At 44.3% G+C, this 19,705-nt stretch overlaps 1 protein-coding gene across 11 annotated transcripts in view; it reads left to right on the plus strand.

Moving 5' to 3' along the window:
* The window catches only part of CNTRL (centriolin), an 85,644-nt gene that overhangs the window by 63,054 nt on the left and 2,885 nt on the right, over positions 1-19,705 (plus strand). For all 11 annotated transcript variants that reach the window (XM_086683875.1, XM_086683877.1, XM_086683881.1 and 8 more), the window contains 16 exons: positions 1,203-1,395; positions 3,839-3,969; positions 4,110-4,250; positions 4,352-4,478; positions 5,517-5,681; positions 6,677-6,836; positions 7,959-8,074; positions 8,157-8,374; positions 11,371-11,528; positions 12,555-12,628; positions 14,012-14,200; positions 14,608-14,833; positions 16,295-16,500; positions 17,505-17,645; positions 18,221-18,493; positions 18,664-18,726. In XM_086683875.1, coding sequence (XP_086540001.1) covers positions 1,203-1,395; positions 3,839-3,969; positions 4,110-4,250; positions 4,352-4,478; positions 5,517-5,681; positions 6,677-6,836; positions 7,959-8,074; positions 8,157-8,374; positions 11,371-11,528; positions 12,555-12,628; positions 14,012-14,200; positions 14,608-14,833; positions 16,295-16,500; positions 17,505-17,645; positions 18,221-18,493; positions 18,664-18,726 — 2,581 coding nt within the window. The remainder of the gene's footprint in view (positions 1-1,202; positions 1,396-3,838; positions 3,970-4,109; positions 4,251-4,351; positions 4,479-5,516; positions 5,682-6,676; positions 6,837-7,958; positions 8,075-8,156; positions 8,375-11,370; positions 11,529-12,554; positions 12,629-14,011; positions 14,201-14,607; positions 14,834-16,294; positions 16,501-17,504; positions 17,646-18,220; positions 18,494-18,663; positions 18,727-19,705) is intronic.

Consider the following 19,705-nt stretch of genomic DNA (forward strand, 5'->3'; position numbering starts at 1 on the left):
CGGTCCCCAGCTTTTGTCGTGTCAGCCAGACTGGCCCAGGCACCAGGGTTGCGGGGAGATTGGTGGAGATCCCAGGGGTGAGTGAGCTATGGTCTCTGCCTTCTAGGAGCACACCTGTGACTGGCCGGTAGACCTGGCAGGGAAAAGCCAGGGTCACACTGAGAGAAGAAGATGGGGAATAAATGTGTGAGCGTTTTGGGGCACCTTGGTGGCTCAGTCGGTTGGGCGTCCGACTTGGCTCAGGTCATGATCTCGCAGTTCGTGAGTTTGAGCCCCATGTCGGGCTCTGTGCTGACAGCTCGGAGCCTGGAGCCAGCTTCAGATTCTGTGTCTCCCCTCTCTGTGTCTCTCCCTCTCTGCTCCTCCCCCACTCACGCTTTGTCTCTCTCTCTCAAAAATAAATAAAGCTTAAAAAGAAATTTAAAAAAATGTGTAAGCGTTTCAAGGATGGTTGCTTCTCTTAGTTTTGTAGGCATATGGTGGGGAGAGGTTAAAGTGAGATTTTTTTGAGGGAGGATGGTAGGGCAGTGGGGTAACCACTTCTTTTCCTAGTTATAAAAGTAAAATAAATGCTTACTTTAAGGAGTTTGGATAACACGAAAATGTCCGAAGAAAGGATATGTTTGCCTTCATTTAAAGAGAAACAACGTGTTAAATGTTGATGAACTTATTTTCATGTTTTCCTGTCATAGTTTCGTTTTCAAAGAATTTTGACATGTTAGCCTTGAGTTAGTGACTTCCGTGTCTTGCTTTCTGATTTGTCAAATATCGTTACTATCATTGTATCATTGAACAGTAAATCACAAAATTAGGAAGTCTTTGGGATGGTTGGTGAGCTGCGACTAGCAAGATAGATTTAGGGGAATGGATGATTATTATGGTGGTGGTTGGCTTTCTTTTTATACCATAGGAGAATAGAAACGACAACATTGCCTTGACCCAAGTGCTGACAAAAAAAATAATAATCAAAAAAGATAAAACAGCTGCATCGTACTTTGTATGCATTGTGCACTTACTGTCAGCAGCGTACCATGTTGAATAAAAGGGTAAACCTAGACCTTGAACATGGTCAAATGTAAATGTCTCTTCCGGCCCTTCTCATATGAGAGTAGAAAATCATCGTACATCTTTTTATCAGACTACAAGTGTCTGTATTGTCTACATTTAAAGACTCTTAATATGTTTGTATACGATTTTTTTAGAGACTTCCTTGATGGAAATGTCGAGAGTCTTATGAATGAACTAGAAATAGAGAAGTCACTCAAACACCATGAAGATATCGTGGATGAAATTAAGTGCATCGAGAAGACCCTTATGAAACGTCGAGCAGAACTCAGGGAAGCTGACCGGCTGCTGGCGGAGGCCGAAAGTGAACTTTCACGCACGAAGGAGAAAGTATGTTCTGCTGTGGTTTGGGGTGAGGCAGCTCACTGCCCGTGGCATGAAGGACTAGAAAGAAATCGTGATAAGAACATGGTCGCCCAAGGCGGACAGTTGGGTTCCAGGCTGCACGCTGCTAGTTAAGGAGCTGTGAGAATTCGGGCAAGCCACCTGACTCCCCAGCTTTGCTCCCCCTCACCTATCAGTTCAGGCAAAGAATACTTAGGCTGTTCAGGAAGACTTAAAAGCTGCCAAAATCATTCCGTTCCTAACACACCCTACTTCCTAATCCCGTGTGTGTCTTTAAATTATTTGGGCTCTGATATCTCTCTGTATTAAATAGGTCAATGCTAGATTCATCTAAAAGCAACAGTGGATCTCAGAAGACTTCTTCCTGGTATTACTTCATTCTCCAAGTTGATGATAGAAAATCAAGCATTTTTTGGTCTGAGGTAGTGTTCTTGTGACTACGATACAGAAAGAAATGAGGAAGAAAAGGAGCCCCTACTCTATTGGGCCCCTACTCTGACCACACATTGGCTATTTTATAAATACTGCTTCGTTAACCTTTCCTGGCAACTCTGTAAGATGGTGGTTAGCCCAGTTCACTGGTGGAGCTCAGAGAAGCTGGTAGCTGGCCCAGGGCCACACAGCTCAAGTTCTGCCTCACCAAGAGAGCTTTTTTTTTTTTTTAATGTTTTATTTATTTTTGAGAGACAGAGACAAAGCATGAGCAGGGGGAGGGGCAGAGAGAGAGAGAGAGAGAGCGAGATACAGAATCCAAAGCAGGTTCCAGGCTCTGAGTTGTTAGCACAGAGCCGGACCTAGGGCTCAAACCCACGAACCACGAGATCATAACCTGAGCTGAAGTTGGTCGCTTAACCAACTGTGCCACCCAGGCACCCCACCCAAGAGCTTTCTTAGTTTGAGGAGAATTCCAGGGTAAAAAAGTCCCATACCCACATGGAGCATCTCAGAAACTATTTTTATGTTATTTCAACATGGATGGATTTAAATGAATAGAAATCTGTAACCCAGGAACTGAAACAAAGGATTTATTAAAGATATTCTGTGAGTGATGGCTTTAATAAGAATGGAAAAACATCCTGGTGTCTTTTCAGATGATCAACTGATCATGTTCCTTCTGTCACATGTTAGACGATTGTGAGATAACATAGGCGTGAGCAGGACTAGAAAAAACTTTATCACTGGTATATAAAAGAATATTGATACCAGTGGTAGGCAGAAATAGTAAGTGAACTGAGGCTAGTAAGCTCTTCCCCTTTTGTCCTCCCAAAATGATTCAGGGAGGCAGCTTGCTAAGGAGGAAGAGCGAGGGAGAAGGTGGTGCATTTTGTGAGAAGGATGCCAGACATGTTAAAACCTAACATAGAAAGAGATAGAAAACTACTTAGAAATGTGACTTTCTGAAGCACGTAGTGCGTTTTGTCCAGTGCTTTGCTGATGAAACTGACAGAAACCAGGGATCTGGAATGGAAGGAAGTGTGGTGAGCTATCTAGCTGTTTGGGAGCTCGCCAGCCTTCTTGCATCCACACGGGAGATGTACTGGACTAGTTTAACAAGCCTGGGACTTTGGTGCAGCTGCACAGCTTGAGTATTTGGCCCGAAGGGGAGTCACTGTTCAACGAAGTGCAAAGCAAGCACTATTTTTGGACCTTTGGTGGCATTGTCTTAAACCTCTTATTTTAGACAGAAAAAGGAAACCAAGTTGATTTAAAAAAAAAAAAATCTGTTTTCGAAAAGAAAAAAAAAAAGTAATCTCTTTTTGCCAAATCCTGTACAGGAGGAGTTTTAAGTACTTCGACAAAAGTACTTAATGTTTGTGTTTCTCAGACATTATTAATTCATCTTTAAATGAAGGAGGTTTTATTTAACACAATCGGATCTAGAGTACAGTAATAATCTCTGTGAAGGAGGGACTGTTGGTAAAATCAGCTTGTTGTCACTTAATTGTGGAGATATTTTTAATTGAATAAGATAGCATAATAGTATACAGATTATTTTTAAGTAAAAGATCATTCACAGTGTCACCACCCTCAAGTGACTTTTTCTTTTTGCAGAGCCTTTCTGTCTTTGCAGACACAGATCTAATTGCACATAGTTGCCCTTAGAGTGCCATTTTAAATTTGTTTTTTTCAGCCAACATAATACCATTAACATTCTTCCATGTTGCTATATTGTCATCTTAAAGGCTACACAGTACTCCATTGTGTTGATGCTTTATCACTTAATCTATCACTTGTCAAGTTGTATTTCAGTACACAATGAGCATTTTTATGTAGTCATTTTTTTACTCCTGAATTCTCTTCTGAGAGTTGGAGAGTCAAAGTGAATGCACATTTTTATCAGTCTTTCTGTATGGCCTTGTCGATTTTCCTAAGAGGTGCAAAGAGAGTGTGGTAACTGAATCGCTTCTAATGACAGTGTCTTTTTTAGACAAAAGATGCCGTTGAGAAGTTCGCTGATGCCAAGAGAAATCTATTGCAAATTGAAAAAGATGCTGAGGAGTTAGAAAGGAGAGCCCAGGAAACTGCTGTTAACCTTGTCAAAGCTGACCAGCAGCTCAGGTAGGTGGAGTCCCTCTTGGCTATTGATGTATTCGGGGAGATCAATGACAAGTTCGGGGCTAAGGGAGTAGTAATCGCCTTAAGATAAATAATGCAGGCTAAGTCTAAGGGGCCTTGCAGAGTAAAGCAGTGTGTTGTAGATTACTCGAGGCTGACGCAAAGGGTTTGGAGCAGCACAAAATGGAGCAAGAAGAAACTTTGAAAGAAATAAACAAAGTTGTTGCAGCAAAAGACTCCGACTTCCAGTGCCTGAACAAGAAGAAGGAAGTCCTGACCGGAGAGTAAGTACAGCCTCTGGGGGGCCCAAGGGGCTTGTGCTGGAAGACCGCTCTTGGGGTTCAGCCTTCCTTCAGATCTGCTCCAGTGCTGCTGGTGTTTGTAGGCTGCAGAAATTGCAGAAGGACATCGAGGCTGCACAACACAATGAGGATCACCACCTGCACGTCCTGGAAGAGTCAGAGACCCTCCTGCAGGCCAAGAAAGCTGAGCTGGAAAAGCTGAAAAGCCAGGTATGGCAACCGATGCCTTGGAAAAGCAGTTCATGCTGCTTTGAAACCTGCGTTTCTGTTACGATTATAAAAAGTAATACATGTTTGATTGTAGAAAAGACTGGAAAATACAAAATAAGATATAAAGCATAAATGAGGCTCTGTATCCTAGTGATTAAGAGTAGAGTCCAACCCAAATTTGAATCGCAACTCAGTAGAACAAATAGGATATATTACTGAGTAAAAGAAGTGGGTCTAAAAATGGGATACACCCCTCAGTTGGCTGAGTGTCCGACTTTGGCTCAGGTCATGATCTTGCGGTTTGTGAGTTCCAGCCCCACGTCGGGCTCTGTGCTGACAGCGAGGAGCCCAGAGCCTGCTTCGGATTCTGTGTCTTCCTCTCTCTCTGCCCCTCCCCTGCTCACGCTCTGTATCTCTCTCATAAATCTAAATAAACACTAAAAAAAATAAATAAATAAAGTTTTTTAATAAAAAAAAAAAACAAACAGGATGCACCCTAAGATCATTTATGCTAAATGTGTTTATGAACACTCGTGCTTATATTTTTGGTCTGTATCAAAGCACAAAAGCAGTCATCTGATAAGGGGAGACAAATATTTTCTATTTTCTTCCTTTTGCACATCTGCATTTTCTGTTTTTTATATAAAATGTGTACTATTCTTAAAGTTGACATTTTTAAATTTACAAAATGAATAAATTTAAAAAATCCCTGCCTGACTTCCATTGCCCAGGTAATGGAATAAGGTATATAGACACACAAGTATTTTGAAAACCATAACCTGAGGGATATTCCTTATTATCATCTTGTTGTTTTTGCTATGATTTGATGGATATGCTTTTATGTATGCGAACTCGAGATCTTTATTAGGCATTTGATGCCTGTACCCCCAGCCTGGCCCTCCTGACTCCTGCAGCTGGGATAATTACAATTAGGCTAGCCCCTGATTTCCCCACTACCGTTAGCTGGACTGAATATTCTCCATCACAGCAAGCACGAAGGTTGTCAAGCTTTGCATCCTTCCCTTTTCTTGAACACAGGTATCCGATCAGCAGCAAGAACTGGCCGTCTTGGACAGGGAGTTAGGGCATAAAAAAGAAGAGCTGCGTCTACTCCAGGGAAGCATGGTCCAGGCCAAAGCTGACCTCCAGGAGGCGCTGAGACTGGGAGAAACCGAAGTAACTGAGAAGTGCAATCATATTAGGGTGTGTTCTTTACTAGTTTTCTTAAGAATCCAAGGGTGAGGGGCGCCTGGGTGGCGCAGTCGGTTAAGCGTCCGACTTCACCCAGGTCACGATCTCGCGGTCCGTGAGTTCGAGCCCCGCGTCGGGCTCTGGGCTGATGGCTCAGAGCCTGGAGCCTGTTTCCCATTCTGTGTCTCCCTCTCTCTCTGCCCCTCCCCCGTTCATGCTCTGTCTCTCTCTGTCCCAAAAATAAATAAACGTTAAAAAAAAAAAAAATTTAAAAAAGAATCCAAGGGTGATATTCTAGGTTTATCTTAACATATTTTAATTAGTTTTCTCTCCAAATGCAGCTCTAAATTCCTGAATCGTGAACCCTCTGTAACATCGGTTTGATGTACTGTTCTGTATCCAGGCTGTGGCTGCATGGATAGCTCTCCCATAGTATTTTCTGGACATACCCAAGGTTCTCGGCCTCTGTGCCTTTCTCATACCATTTCTTCTCCAGGAATTTCCTTTTTGGGAATGTCCAGATCCTAGCCATTTTTCCTGGTTCAGCTGCATGCCACTAAGTTGACTTTCCTGACTTTTCCTTTACCTTGGAAGGAATTTCTCTCTTCTGAGTTTGGAGGCACTCTGCAGGTTTCCTAGGGCGTCAGAGCCTTTCATGACCATGTTTATGCTCCTTGCTGATTTCCCCCAAGGTGCTCAGCCTCTTGAGGGCAGGAGATGTATCAGAGTCAGCCTTCTCTTTCTATAACACATTGCCTTGCACATAGTACGTACTGTTTATGCATTTTAAATGAAGACGATATGTGACTTCCTTACTTCCATGATACAGAAATATGTTAGTGGAAAATAAAATACAGTGCTGTTCTTGACATAAAAGGCAAAATTGAACTTGTTTCCAAATTGGAGTTTTTGTGAAATGAGATAGTTAATAACAAAACTGTTCTCAGTATAATTTCCATTCATAATTTTGTGGAGGGGAGTTGACTTTTTTTTTTTTTTTGGCACAGGAAGTAAAATCTCTTCTGGAAGAACTGAGTTTTCAGAAAGGAGAACTCAATGTCCAGATTAGTGAAAAAAAAACTCAACTTGCACTCATAAAGCAGGAAATTGAAAAAGAGGAAGAAAATCTTCAGGTAGTTTTAGGGCAGATGTCTAAACATAAAACTGGTAAGTTTAAAGGAAAACAATCATATAAAGTCAGAGTTTGGAAAAGTGTTTTTTCCAGATCACAGGAAAAATATGAATAGTGAAATAAACTTCTTTTAAAGATATGAAGGAAAGCAGTATGATAAAAGGAATACAATATTTTTTGTCATTCAAATCGATAAAGTTTATTTAAAAGCTAAATAGTCCTGATCATTGCTGACCAGAGCGTGGAGAAGGAAGAGCATTTATAGGCTGTTGATAGAAAAATAAATTGGACCAACCCCCCAGTGTTTCAGGACTGAAAATTCATACCTGTTAAACCATTTAGCTCAGTTCTAGCTTCTGAGGGCAAGCGTTCATGCACGTTGCAGCAGTGTTGGATTTATTTATTTATTTATGTAGTGAGCAAGTATTTCCTTGCTTCACAAATTAAGCTGGCTGAGTTGACTACTTACAGCAAAATTTATAATGACAAAATTTGGAACCATGGCCAATTTAAAAGCTATATTTCAAACATTGAAGGGCATGCAAAAATGCCGATGGGAAGACTGAAAAAATAGATAAAAACTGAATATAGAGTGGAGTCCCAAGTTATTTTGAAAATCTGTGTGGTACGTGTGCGTGCGTGTGTGCACGCTCCTGGGAGGAAATGCGTCAGGATGCTGTCGTCGTAGTGATCATATTTGGATAGTGGGATAATGATGGGTTTTCTTTTTTTTTTTTCTTTTTACTCTTTTCTTGAAATTTTCTATGGTGACCAAATATTTTTTTTAATCAGAAAAAAGTTAATACTTAAAAACCTATATTTTAAAATATAAAAAATTATTATCTGAATCTCAACTTACATATTTTGAAGTTTTTCCTATTTTTTTTTTAAATTCATTTAGATGGAGCACTTGCTCGTAGAACTAGATCTTTGTTATGTTTTGGGGTTAAAATTTTTAAACAAAATTTAACAAATTAATGTTTAACAAGATTTTAAAGAATTTTTTTAAGTTAAAATACAGTTAGCTCCAGTAATTCACACAACAGATATGTTTTGATGACCTATTGTTTCTTGTATCCATAGCACTATTTTCTGTTTCAGTTTGTAAGTGCTGTGAACTTCATTTAACAGCATGGACCATGTTCTGTTCCTCTTAGAACTAAAGAATATTCTGGACATGCTGCAACTTGAAAGCAAGGAGCTGCAAGGTTTGAAGCTACAACATGAGCAAAAGTTGTCCGAGTTAGAGAAGACTCAGGTCGAAGTGCTGGAGGTAATAAACAAAGCCGTTTTACCCCTAGCCAACTGCAGTCTTCCTCGGTGGGCACATGTGAGTCCCCTTTTATCTGACTTAGGAGAGACTGGAGTTAGAGAATCTGCAGCAGACAGCCCTGCAACAGAAAGGGGAAATTGAGTGGCAGAAGCAGGTCCTCGAGAGGGACAGACGGGAAATAGAGCGGGTAACTGCCGAGACCCGAGTGCTACAGTCGTGTGTTGAGTCTTTGAGCAAAGAAAAGGAAGATCTCGAAGAAAAATGTGACAGCTGGGAAAAGAAGTTGGCACAGAGCAAACGGTAAGAGCAAAAACCAGTAAGCTTGCAAGATCTCTTCTTCAAGGCTGAAGCATAATAAACACTATTTTAAAAAGAGTGGAAAATAGAGAAAAGGAAAAAAAAATACCCCACGAACTCAGTGTCACAATACAATTCATCAATACCATTTCTGGGGGAATTTCCTTTTAGGCTTTTTTCCCCCCAAAGCACTTTTTTAAATAACCTGTTGTGTGTGTGTTTAAGGAAAATAATGGATGCTGGAAGATATAAATAAATGGAGAGAGATACCTGTTTGTGGGTAGAAAGACAGTATAGTTAAGATTCCATTCTCCTCAAATTGATCTTTAGATTCAAAATAATAAAAATTGCAACATGCTTTTAAAATAGAAATTGAGGGGCGCCTGGGTGGCGCAGTTGGTTAAGCGTCCGACTTCAACCAGGTCACGATCTCGCGGTCCGTGAGTTCGAGCCCCGTGTCAGGCTCTGGGCTGATGGCTCAGAGCCTGGAGCCTGTTTCCGATTCTGTGTCTCCCTCTCTCTCTGCCCCTCCCCCGTTCATGCTCTGTCTCTCTCTGTCCCAAAAATAAATAAACGTTGAAAAAAAATAAAATAAAATAAAATAGAAATTGAGAGTCTGCTTCTGAAATTCGTGTGGAAATGCAAAGATTGGAGGTAGAATAGAATCTAAAACTTTTTAGATATGACACCAAAACAACTTTGAAAAAGAACAAATGTTCAGAGCTTAACACTGCCCTATTTCAAGACCCCACATACAGCTGTGGTGACTGAAATGCTGTCGTACAGATAGAAAGATAGACAAAGCAGTCCGTAGAACAGAACAGAAAGTCCAGAAGTAAACGCACGAATGTGTGGACAACCAATTTTGACTAAGATGCAAAGGCATCATCTTCAGTAGAGAAAAGGCAGAGTTTTCAAAAACTGTTGCTGAACCAATTGTATATCCAAAACCCCAAAAATGAACTTCAGTCCACACCCATGCTATAAATAGAAATTATCCCCAAAAGGACCATAAATATCAATGTGAAACCTAAATATAAAACTTTTAGGAGAACACAGGGAAAACACCTTGGTGACCTCGGGTTAGGCAGAATTTCCTAGATGTGACCCCAAAAGCATGATCCATAAAAGAATAAATTGGTAAAATTGGACTTCATCAGAATTTGAAACTTCTCCTCAAAAGACACTGTTAAGACAATGAAAAGACCTGTCCCAGCCTGGGAGAAGAACCTTTGCAACATGTATTCGATAAAGGAGTTGTACTCGGGGCCGCCTTCGGGGCTCAAGCCAGTAAGCGTCCGACTCTTGATTTCAGCTCAGGTCATGATCTCAGGGTTCGTGAGTTCCAACCCCGCATCTCACTTCACCCTGGCAGTGCAGAGCCTGCTTAGAATTCTCTCTCTCTCTCTCTCTCTCTCCCTCTCTCTCCGCACCTGCTTGCGCGCACTTGTTCTGTTTCAAAAAAAAAAAAAAAAAAAAAACTTAAAAAAAACCCTTTCCTCTTAAAAAAAAAAAAAGTACTTGTACCCAGAACGTATATCTTAAAGAGCTGTAATTAGAAAACGAACAACCCAGTTTTTTTAAAGGGGCAAAAGACTTGAAAAGACATTTTACTTAAGATGAATGGGTGGCAAATAAACACATTACAAGATGCTCAACATTATTAACCATTAGGAAAGTCCAAATTCTTAAAGTTTTATTTATTTTGAGAGAGAGAGCGAGCGAGCTTGTACACAAGCGGGGGAGGGGCAGAGAGAAGGAGAGACAGAATCCCAAGCAGGCTCCGCACCATCAGCGCAGAGCCTGATGTGGATCTCAAACTCATAAACTGTGACATCATGACCTGAGCTGAGATCAAGAGTCGGGGGGTGCCTGGGTGATTCAGTCGGTGCAACGTCCAACTCCTGAATTTATGAGTTCATAAAACTCATGAGTTTGAACCCCGCATCGGCTCTGGGCTGTGAGTACAGAGTCTGCTTGGGATTTGTGCTCTCTCTCTCTCTCTCTCTCTGTCCCTTCCCTGAGTGTGCTCTCCCTCTCTCTCTGTCTCAAAATAAATACATAAACAAAGAAAGAAAAATTTAAAAAAAGTCGCTTAACCAACTGCACCACACAGGCCCCGCAGAAAATGCAAATTAAAACCACAATGAGATATCATTACACACCTATTAGAAGGGCTAAAATTAAACACTGACCATACCAAATGTTCACGTATGAATTTTCATACACAGTTGCTGGGAGTGTAAATTTTTGGGCACTTCGGAGCATGGTTTGGCAGTTATTTTGGAAACTAACACCTACCGGAAGAGCTAGCCATTCCACTCCTAGATTGTTCTTCAGAAGTGAAAATGTACGTTTATACAAAGAATGACAGGCATTGATGTTCATGGCAGCTTTATTTGCAACAGCCCAAACCTGGAAACAACCTAAAAGTCCCATCAGCTGGTGAATGCATAGACCGATTCCAGTATACCCATCCCTTGGAATACCATGTAGCAATGGAAAGGGAATGCGGTGTTGCTTACACACAACAACATGAATGACTCAAAGTGACTACGCTCAGGGGGAGAAGCCAGACAAAAGCGAGCCCCTACTGTAGGACTCCATTTACGTAAAAGAAGTTATGCTCATGCCCGTCTGTCTTTTGGACAAATCCTATTACATGCACAATCGTGTTTCCTGCTTTCTCACTGATGAGAAGCTAGCGATCTGTTTTAATCGCCAGACTTTTGGAATTCTGAGTGCTGTCCATGTTTTTATCCCTGGTGTTTATAAAGCTTCAGTTTAGAGAGTCCCTTTTCCAAAAATCTCCTATTTGGAAAGCGGAAAACAAGACGTCTTTTGAAAAGGAGTTGAAGAGCCTTCGGTTTTGTTAAGATTTATGATCATTCGTAGTCCGTAACTACCCCGTGAGGGCAGAACACTCTTCCTCGGTTGTGTCTTGTGCGTGCTTGAACATTTTACGCTTCATAGTCTGACTTACTCTGCTTGGACGGTAGGGTTTTGGCAGCTGCAGAAGAGAATAGCAAAATGGAGCAGGCAAACTTAGAGAAGCTGGAATCGGATGTCAGAAACTTGCAGCAGGGGCTGGACCAACTGCACAGAGAGAAGCTCTCACTGCACAAAGACATGGCAGCCACGCAGCAGCAGCTCCGAGGTAGGCGGCCGCATGGTGGGAGAGACGAGGCTCTTTCCTGCTCTGGCTGCTGCTTTTCATTGTCTGCTTTTCTTATTCTAGAAATAACTCCTTGCTAATGGGCATGGGGTTTATTTTAGAAGTGACAAAAATGTTCTAAAATAGATGGTGGTGGTGTTTGCACGACTCCGTGAATGTACTTGAAGCCACTGAATTGCATAAACAGGTGAAAGGCATGGTGTGTGGATTCTGTCTCAATAGAGCCGCTTAAAAAATTAGTTGATGTTCCTTAAAGAACAATTTAAAAACATAGGTAAAAAAATGAAATAAACACCCTCAGAGGGAATTCCTGTTGACAGGTTGGTGAATATCTTTCCAGATTTTTTCCTTGGGCTGTGGGTGTGTGATTAAAAAAAAAAAATGCAGATGATGCCTTTATTACCAAATCTTTGTAAATATCCATGATTAGGAGAAGTTACTAAGTAATCCTGGCTAACAACATGCTTGTTAAGCACTTACTCTTAGACGTGATGCAGTTATTTGATATGCATTTTTTTCATTTAATCCTGGTAACATTTTTGTGAGACAGAAACTATTTCACCCATTTATAGATGAGGAAAGCTTAGTTTCCTTGTGACTTAACTCAAGTGAGAAGTGGCTTACAGCTAGTAAGTGACAAAGCCAGTATAGATATAAAACCTGTTCCCAAATTGTCTCCCTTTAAGGGTGTATCAAATTTACATTTCTGTCCACATTGTAGAAGGTACTCATTTCCGAGCCATGCACGTCATCAGTGCTAGGCATTGTCTAGAAACTGTTTTTATTGTGAGGTTTCGAACACGTAAGTCTTTATAAACCTGAGCGCCATGCCCAGGTGTATGTGCTGCACATGTCACTCTTTCTTCTGACCTTTTAGTAAGATGACACGGTATAAGCCATACATTTAACAGGTAAGTTTATGTTCACCTCCACTTTCTTTGGGGGGCCGATGGGGATTTGGAAAATGCATACGAATGTATTCGTTTTATGTAAATATTATTTCTATAGAAAAACAAGAAGCAGTAAACTCACTACAGAAAGAACTAGCTGATGTCCAAGACCATCTGAACCTAGCCAAACAGGTAAGCTCCGTAACAAATGCGATCTTCTAGTAGTGTCCTGAAGGCATGCAGACCACTGGTTCAAATAACAAACAAATCAAGTAGGTTGGTTCCTTGTCACGCCAGCAGGTCCCAGCGGGCCTTCATATGACAAAGACATACATACACACACCTTTTGGTGCAGAGCAGTGATTTTCTCATTTATTTTAAGTTTCAGTCAAAGGTTATAAGTAAGGTGGGAAGCTAGACCAGAGCCTAACCCTTCAGCAGCCCCTCTGGGGGCTTTAGGCACCAGATGGACCATCTCTTATCCATGACACAGACAAGGCCCCCAAAGGCTGGGCTTAGACGCGGTCATTCATTGAGCTGCACGGTAACTGCCACCTGCAGGGGATCTGGGCATCCATCTTATCAGATGTTCGTTGAGAGCTGTTCTTGACCCTTCTACTTCTGACAGTCTTCTTAAAGGTAACTGAGTGTTGTCCTGTGAGAACAGTGTGTGATTTAAGTTTCAGAGAACCTCAGGCAAGTTCTGGGCTTCGGTTTTCACTGTGTAGATTAGGAGTTCGATTAGACGTCTAAATCCTTCCATCTACCTTAAGGATTCTGTGTTTCTAAGATGTAGAAAACTTCAAATCAAAGTATCCCATCTTTAAAAAATTCATACACAGGCTCTCATGAGTATTTTCTGTGTTATTAGAAATGGAACTTTTTTTCAATTTGAGGGGCACCCGGATGGCGCAGTCGGTTGCGCGTCCAGCTCTTGATCTCGGCTCAGATCATGCTCTCACAGTTGGTGAGATCGAGCCCCATGTCAGGCTCTGTGCTCACAGCACAGGGCCTGCTTGGGATTCTCTCTCCTTCCTTTTCTCTCTGCCCCTCCCCCACTCATGCTCTTTCTTTCTCTTTCTCTTTCCCCCTCAAATAAACATTTTTAAAAGAAATGTTTAATTTGGATTCCTCGCAGAAAGAAGAAGTTACTGTTTTCTTGAGTTTTTCAACCCACATAAATATTTCAAATAGTAACAAAACCATGACTTTAGGTTCATTTTCAATAGGAATTAAGCCTTATTCACAGCTCTCCTTAATCTTCTTAGCGATCTTGTGAGGTGGGTGTTGTTTATTCCCACCTCAGTGACTAAGCAACTAAAGTTCAGAAGAACTGGGTCTCTTAGGTTTCAGCGTCTTCTGTCGTCTTACTCTTGAGACACTAAACAGAGGAAACCTGATGATTAAGTTGCACTTCGGGGGCCTTAAATAAGTTTGTTGAGGTAATAGAGGACGTGGGACTTCTGAGATGCTTCTCACGTCGTCAGACTTGACTGATGCCGGGAGGGGCACTGGCCAGCCCTGGAACGGATGGATGGCTTTGTTAGTAGCTTCCGTTTGTTCTGTCACACGAAGGACCTGCTTGACATCGCCGAGCAGAAGGACGTGCTGCTCAGTGAGCAGACCAGGCTCCAGAAGGACGTCGAGGAATGGAGGAAGAAGCTCGAAGACTGCCAGAAAGAAGGGGAGACAAAGCAACAACAGCTTCGAGTGCTTCAGACGGAGATTGAAGAAACCAAGGCGAAGCTAGCCCAACAAGAAACGGTACTGCACATCTATGGCGTGACAGAAAAGGACACGCTTTGTCACTCGGGTGTTTTCTCCCCAGGCGGAAGCTATGAGGGGTCCCCCATAGGACTAACTTCCCTTCACTGCTCTGTGTAACCGGGGAGGGTTTCACACCAGCACTTTGACTCTCTTGGCATTAATATTTGTGGACCATTAAGACCGCAGAACATCGCTCCCGGAAAGAATCTTGATGGCCACATGCCATTTGCTGCGTGAATCCCCGCCTCACGTGCCAGCCAAATAGTTTTCCAGCCCCCGCTGTCTGTCACTGTGGGATGTTTTCTGCTTTCTCTTGGACTTGAAAATATCTAGCGCCCATGAAGTTTCCCTCACCTGGGACACCTGTGTTTGTTATTTTATGACTAAGGTTATTCTCTGTTAAGATGTTTCAGAGACTCCAGAAAGAGACAGAATGTGAAGAAAAGAAGTTAGAAGCCAGTAAGGCGACTCTGAAGGAGCAGCAGCAAGAGCTGGAAAAGGAATTAACGAAGCAGAAGAGCAAGCTGGACCAGGTGCTCACAAAGGTGTTGGTGGCGGAGGAGCGTGTCAGGGCTTTGCAGGAAGAGGAGAGGTGGAGTGAGACCCTGGAGAAAGCGCTCTCCCAGACCAGTACGTATTCCCCAATGTGGCGGTCTGGCAAAGTGTGTCGGGGAGACCCGAGCCTGGCCCCGGCCCGGCAGGGCATCGGGAGGAGCACGGCGGGAAGGAGATGCCCCCTCCCCTCCCCCGGGGTCCTGCCGGCCCTGTGAGAGAGGACACGGGGTACTTGTCTCTGTGGAGACGGGATTTGACCCCGAGGCTGTCAGGTCTTTCTACTTGACCACGTTGCCTTCTTCCAGAATGCTGCCTCCAGGAAGAGCGACGTTCAGGCAGAGAGGTGCCAGAAGGCACTTGATCTAAAGGCTTTCTGTGAAGCAGTACGTTGTTTCGAGCTTTGGGAACAGTGTTCCATTTCATCTCAACCAATCAGAAAATAGTATTAACAGTTCCACTTCTGTCTCAGTTTGACCTAGTGAATGGTACCAAAATACAAAGGTGTTCGTTTTTGGGGCTGTCGGCGCTCTCCTGAGCCATATTTCAGTCAAGATGGAAGTCCAGGGTGAATCATTGTTCCCACATCAATGAGTGATTCTGTTCTTAGGCTTCAGGGTTTAGTAATGTTCAGAAAACTTTGGTCTCCCCGAGTGAACTCAGTGAAAGTGTTATTAGTCCTTTTTCCCCAGCAACTCTTGATACACGCAGACCCAGCCGTTTCATCGTGACAACGAAACTTCCCAGATGTGCTGCACCTGACCACACTAGACGTGTGAAAAGTAAAACCTGGACAGGGTGTTACTCCAAAGAGTATGATTAGAAAGACCTATTTTATTTATTTAAAAAAAATTTTTTTAATGTTTATTTTTGAGAGAGAGGGAGAGTGGGAGAAAGAGAGAGGGAGACGCAGAATCTGAAGCAGGCTCCAGGCTCTGAGCTTGTCAGCACAGAGCCCGATGCGGGGCTCGAACCCACGGACTGTGAGATCACGACCTGAGCCGAAGTCGGCTGCTTAACCGGTTGAACCACCCAGGTGTCCCAGAAAAATCTATTTTGAACATCAGTGTTTTTCATAAACATTATTTATGGAGTACTCACTAGGTACTTCGCGTTCGCATACACAATTCCTGTTAAACGCCAGGAAGTAGGCGCCTCCTGCACAGGGTAAGGCTCGTGCTGCTCCAGATCCCTTGTTCTTTGCACCGCGCTGCCTCCCGTGAAGGAGAAGCACTGGTGCACCTCCGTGCAGGTTTATAAGAAGCATTTCGGCCGTCTTTTCCAGGCCTCCTGCACCTCAGGACTGCTGTATTCTCACTGCTCTCAGACACCCAAAGGGAAGACAGTAGCTGTCTGTCACTCTGGGATCCGGCCCTCCAGGACCCAGTGATGTCAGGAGGCACCTTCATCTGGGCTCTGATGTGGGTCGGGGGGGAGTTGGAAGACTCCGTGATGCCCGAGCGGGTGACATGGCGTTACGCAACCCGCCCACAGCCAGCCCGGGGCCTCTGGCTAAACTACTCAAAATGCTCGTTTCAGAACGACAGCTTTCGGAACGGGAGCAGCAGCTAACGGAAAGGTCAAGTGAGCTACTGACTCTCCAGAAAGAGGCGGACTCTATGAGGGCAGACTTCAGCCTCTTGCGGAACCAGTTCTTGACAGAAAGGAAGAAAGCCGAGAAGCAGGTCGCCAGCCTGAAGGAAGCACTTCAGGTCCAGCGGAGCCAGCTGGAGAAGAACCTTCTGGTGAGTCCCCTCGGCCCTGGCAGCTGTCGCGGAATTCGCGCCCTTAAATCCTTCGACTAAAAACTGCTTCGGTGTAGACAGAATCAGTGACCTGTCAACCCGGTCCCTAACCCGACTGTTGTTTCTGGTGTGTCTGTGCCTGATTTGAGCTTGAAGCTGATGGTGTCTTGCCTGAGTCTGAGCCGCCAGCCCTAGAGGAGCCCGGCCGGCTGGAAAGATGGTCACGTGAGCAGACAGTGTCACCACAAAGCAGAGAGCGTTCTCCGCAAGGGAACCCCTGCCTGCGCCTCCACCCGCAGGGGCTGGAGAGGGTTCTGGGGGAGGAAGGCTTCTTCTGGAGACATCTTTGCCCCGCTGCAGTCAGCATTCACGGATCTCATCCTGCCCTTTTCAGTCAGCCTTCGCTTTAATTCATTATCGTCCTGAAACCAAGGAGTTCAGTCTCCCGGGCTTTTATCCCTAAAATACATTGAGGATAAAAATTTGGGGAGGTCCAAAACAGCTCACGGTGGGTGGAGGCAGATGGGCAGGAGTAGAGACTGTCATGGGAATGGACTTTTCTGACACCGCCTGAAGGAAATCGAGGTCACCCTGTTGTGTGAACGGGTGTGTCGCTCCCCAGAGGGTGCTGTATACACTGACAACTAGCGATTCGGCGACGTGATTGCAAAGATCTGGGCATCTAAATTTTCATCCTCCGGATGACTCTGTGATGAGGTAGTACCGTGCTCGTCACAGACAGTTAACGGAGGGGGAGAAACGGAAAGTAACGTGTTGTCACGGGTAAGGTTGCAGACGCAGAATTCCGACCGTGGGCTAACAGGCTCGGCCTGCGTATGGACCCCCAGCTCTGCCACAGCTGCTGAAGAAGGCAGGTGGCATTATCCCCACTTGACAGCTGGAGCCCAGATGGGAAGTGTCAGAACTAGTGGGCGTGTAAGGCCGTGATGCACGCACGCGTCCACGTGCCGGACCCCGGGGTCATTTTCCTCCTCCCGTGCCAGGAGCAAAAGCAGGAGAACAGCTGCATGCAGAAGGAAATGGCAACAATCGAACAGGTGGCCCAGGACAACCACGAGCGGGCCAGGCGCCTGATGAAGGAGCTCAGCCAGATGCAGCGCGAGTACGTGGATCTCAGGAAACAGGTGCGCGCCCGGACCCCACGGGCCGGCCGGGCAGACGACGCTCGCTGGGCTTGCTCACTCCCCGCGGGGCTCAGGTTTTTTTTCTTAAATAGCTCTTTGAATAGGAGCATTTCTTTGTGCAAGTTGTAAAAAGCCGATTCTGAGAATGTCCTTTAAATCAAATCTTTTTTTTCTAGTCTTAAAATTGAGAAATGCACCTCTACAAGAAAAAAGCATTCGTTCAAAATGTACTTCTAAAATCCCCTTAAGTGCGGCAGGCTTCTTCTGTTAGTTTTTGAAAGGAAAGTGGCAGTTCTTCAGCATGAAATTTTATCACGTCCCAACGAACTGTGTTGAAATGTTAGATTTTCTGCCAGAAACAAGTCTATGGGACCCAGATCCCCAGGCAAGAAGGAATGACCCCAGGAGAAAGCTCTGCCATCCTGTAACGTAACCAGGCTGAGAGCCGTTTACGCCAAGAGTGGGAGAGCTTAATTCTGCAGATGGAAAGTTCCAGACATATTTGATGCATTAAATAGTTCAGTTCCGTGTAAGTCCCAGACCTTACCCAATGGTATTTGACTCTCGCTCTTTAGATGACACACCAAAAAGATTTGGAGAGGAGACAAATGGAAATCAGTGAGGCGATGAGATCACTTAAATGTGAGGTGAAGGATGAAATCAGAACCAGCCTGAAGAATCTCAACCAGTTTCTTCCAGAACTACCAGCAGATCTGGAGGCTATTTGGGAAAGGAATGAAAACCTAGAGGGAGGGTTGGAAAGCTTGAAAGAAAACTTCCCATTCACCGTGAGTGAGAGACCATCACCTTTTGAAGAAAAACTGAATTTTTCCCAGATTCACATAATGGTAAGGTTTATCCCACTGATCTCTGGACTCTGAAGAAGGATGATTTTATTCCCACCTCCTCCCCCCCCCCCCCCAATTAAGCTGAAAACCAGAATGGGGCTGGGGGAGGGTGGGAGGAGAGAAAGGCTAGTGGTGTTTGGGACTCTGATGTTTCCCCGTCTCTGAAAAAGGATGAACACTGGCGTGGAGAGGCACTCCGAGAGAAACTGCGTCACCGTGAAGATCGACTCAAGGTTGCCCTTTATTATTTTTTATTTCTCTTTTATTTGTTTATTTTAGAGAGAGTGTGCATGTGTGCAAGTGGGGGAGGGGCAGAGGGCGAAAGGGAGAGAATATTAAGCAGGCTCCACGCTCAGCACAGAGCCCCATGCAGGGCTCAATCCCACGACCCTGGAATCATGACCTGAGCTGAAATCAAGAGTCGGACGCTTCGCTGACTGAACCACCCATGCGCCCTGCAAAGTCCCCCTTTGAAACGATATGGTAGGAGACCCTTGGCGTGTTGAGGAGAGTAGGGGAAATTGCTCACCTGCATGCACTGCTGTCATTCCCTCTGTTACGGCACCAGCAGTTTTCTAGATCGCATGGTCGAGGCTCAGAGAAGTTGGCATCGCACAGTCAGTACAGTATTGAAAACCATGAACTGTGGTGTTCGGCCCAGTGGTCTTAACCTGTGTAGTGCTGCTTTGCCTCACTACTGACAGAACCCGAGTACTTGGGACAGAAAGTAGAGATGCAGTGACGAACCAGAACGGGCTCACAGGCCAGTGGTTGGGGGAAAGACTGGGACTACTGGAAAAGTAGGCTTGGGTGTCAGACGGGAAGTTGTTAGGCTCAGAACACGCGGAGCCTGAAGGCCTGTGAGCCAACCAGGGCCGCTCTCTCCCTGGGTAGCTGCAGAGTCTGGGATTTAGCGGTCACTGTTGATCTAACGATTTGGGGGTGAAGGGTAGAGGTGGGAGTTGGAAAGTGGGAGGGGGATAGAATGAGAGGACAGGATGTGTCTTTGGAGAATGGCTCCATATACAGCATGGCTGAGGAGGAGCCGTGAACCATGTTGAGGGAGTGGAGGCCCTTGATGTGCGATAGCCTCCAGTCACGCGTGGCTGTTTAAATGTAAACGAATTGTAATTAAATCAGGTTAAAAATCGAGTGCTTCAGTTGTCACATTTTTAGTGACTCAGTAGCCACCTGTGGCTAGTGCTAACGCTT

The sequence above is a fragment of the Puma concolor genome, chromosome D4 (assembly GCF_028749965.1).
Source record: "Puma concolor isolate L17-30 chromosome D4, mPumCon1.1.hap2, whole genome shotgun sequence".
NCBI classification, from domain to species: domain Eukaryota; kingdom Metazoa; phylum Chordata; class Mammalia; order Carnivora; family Felidae; genus Puma; species Puma concolor.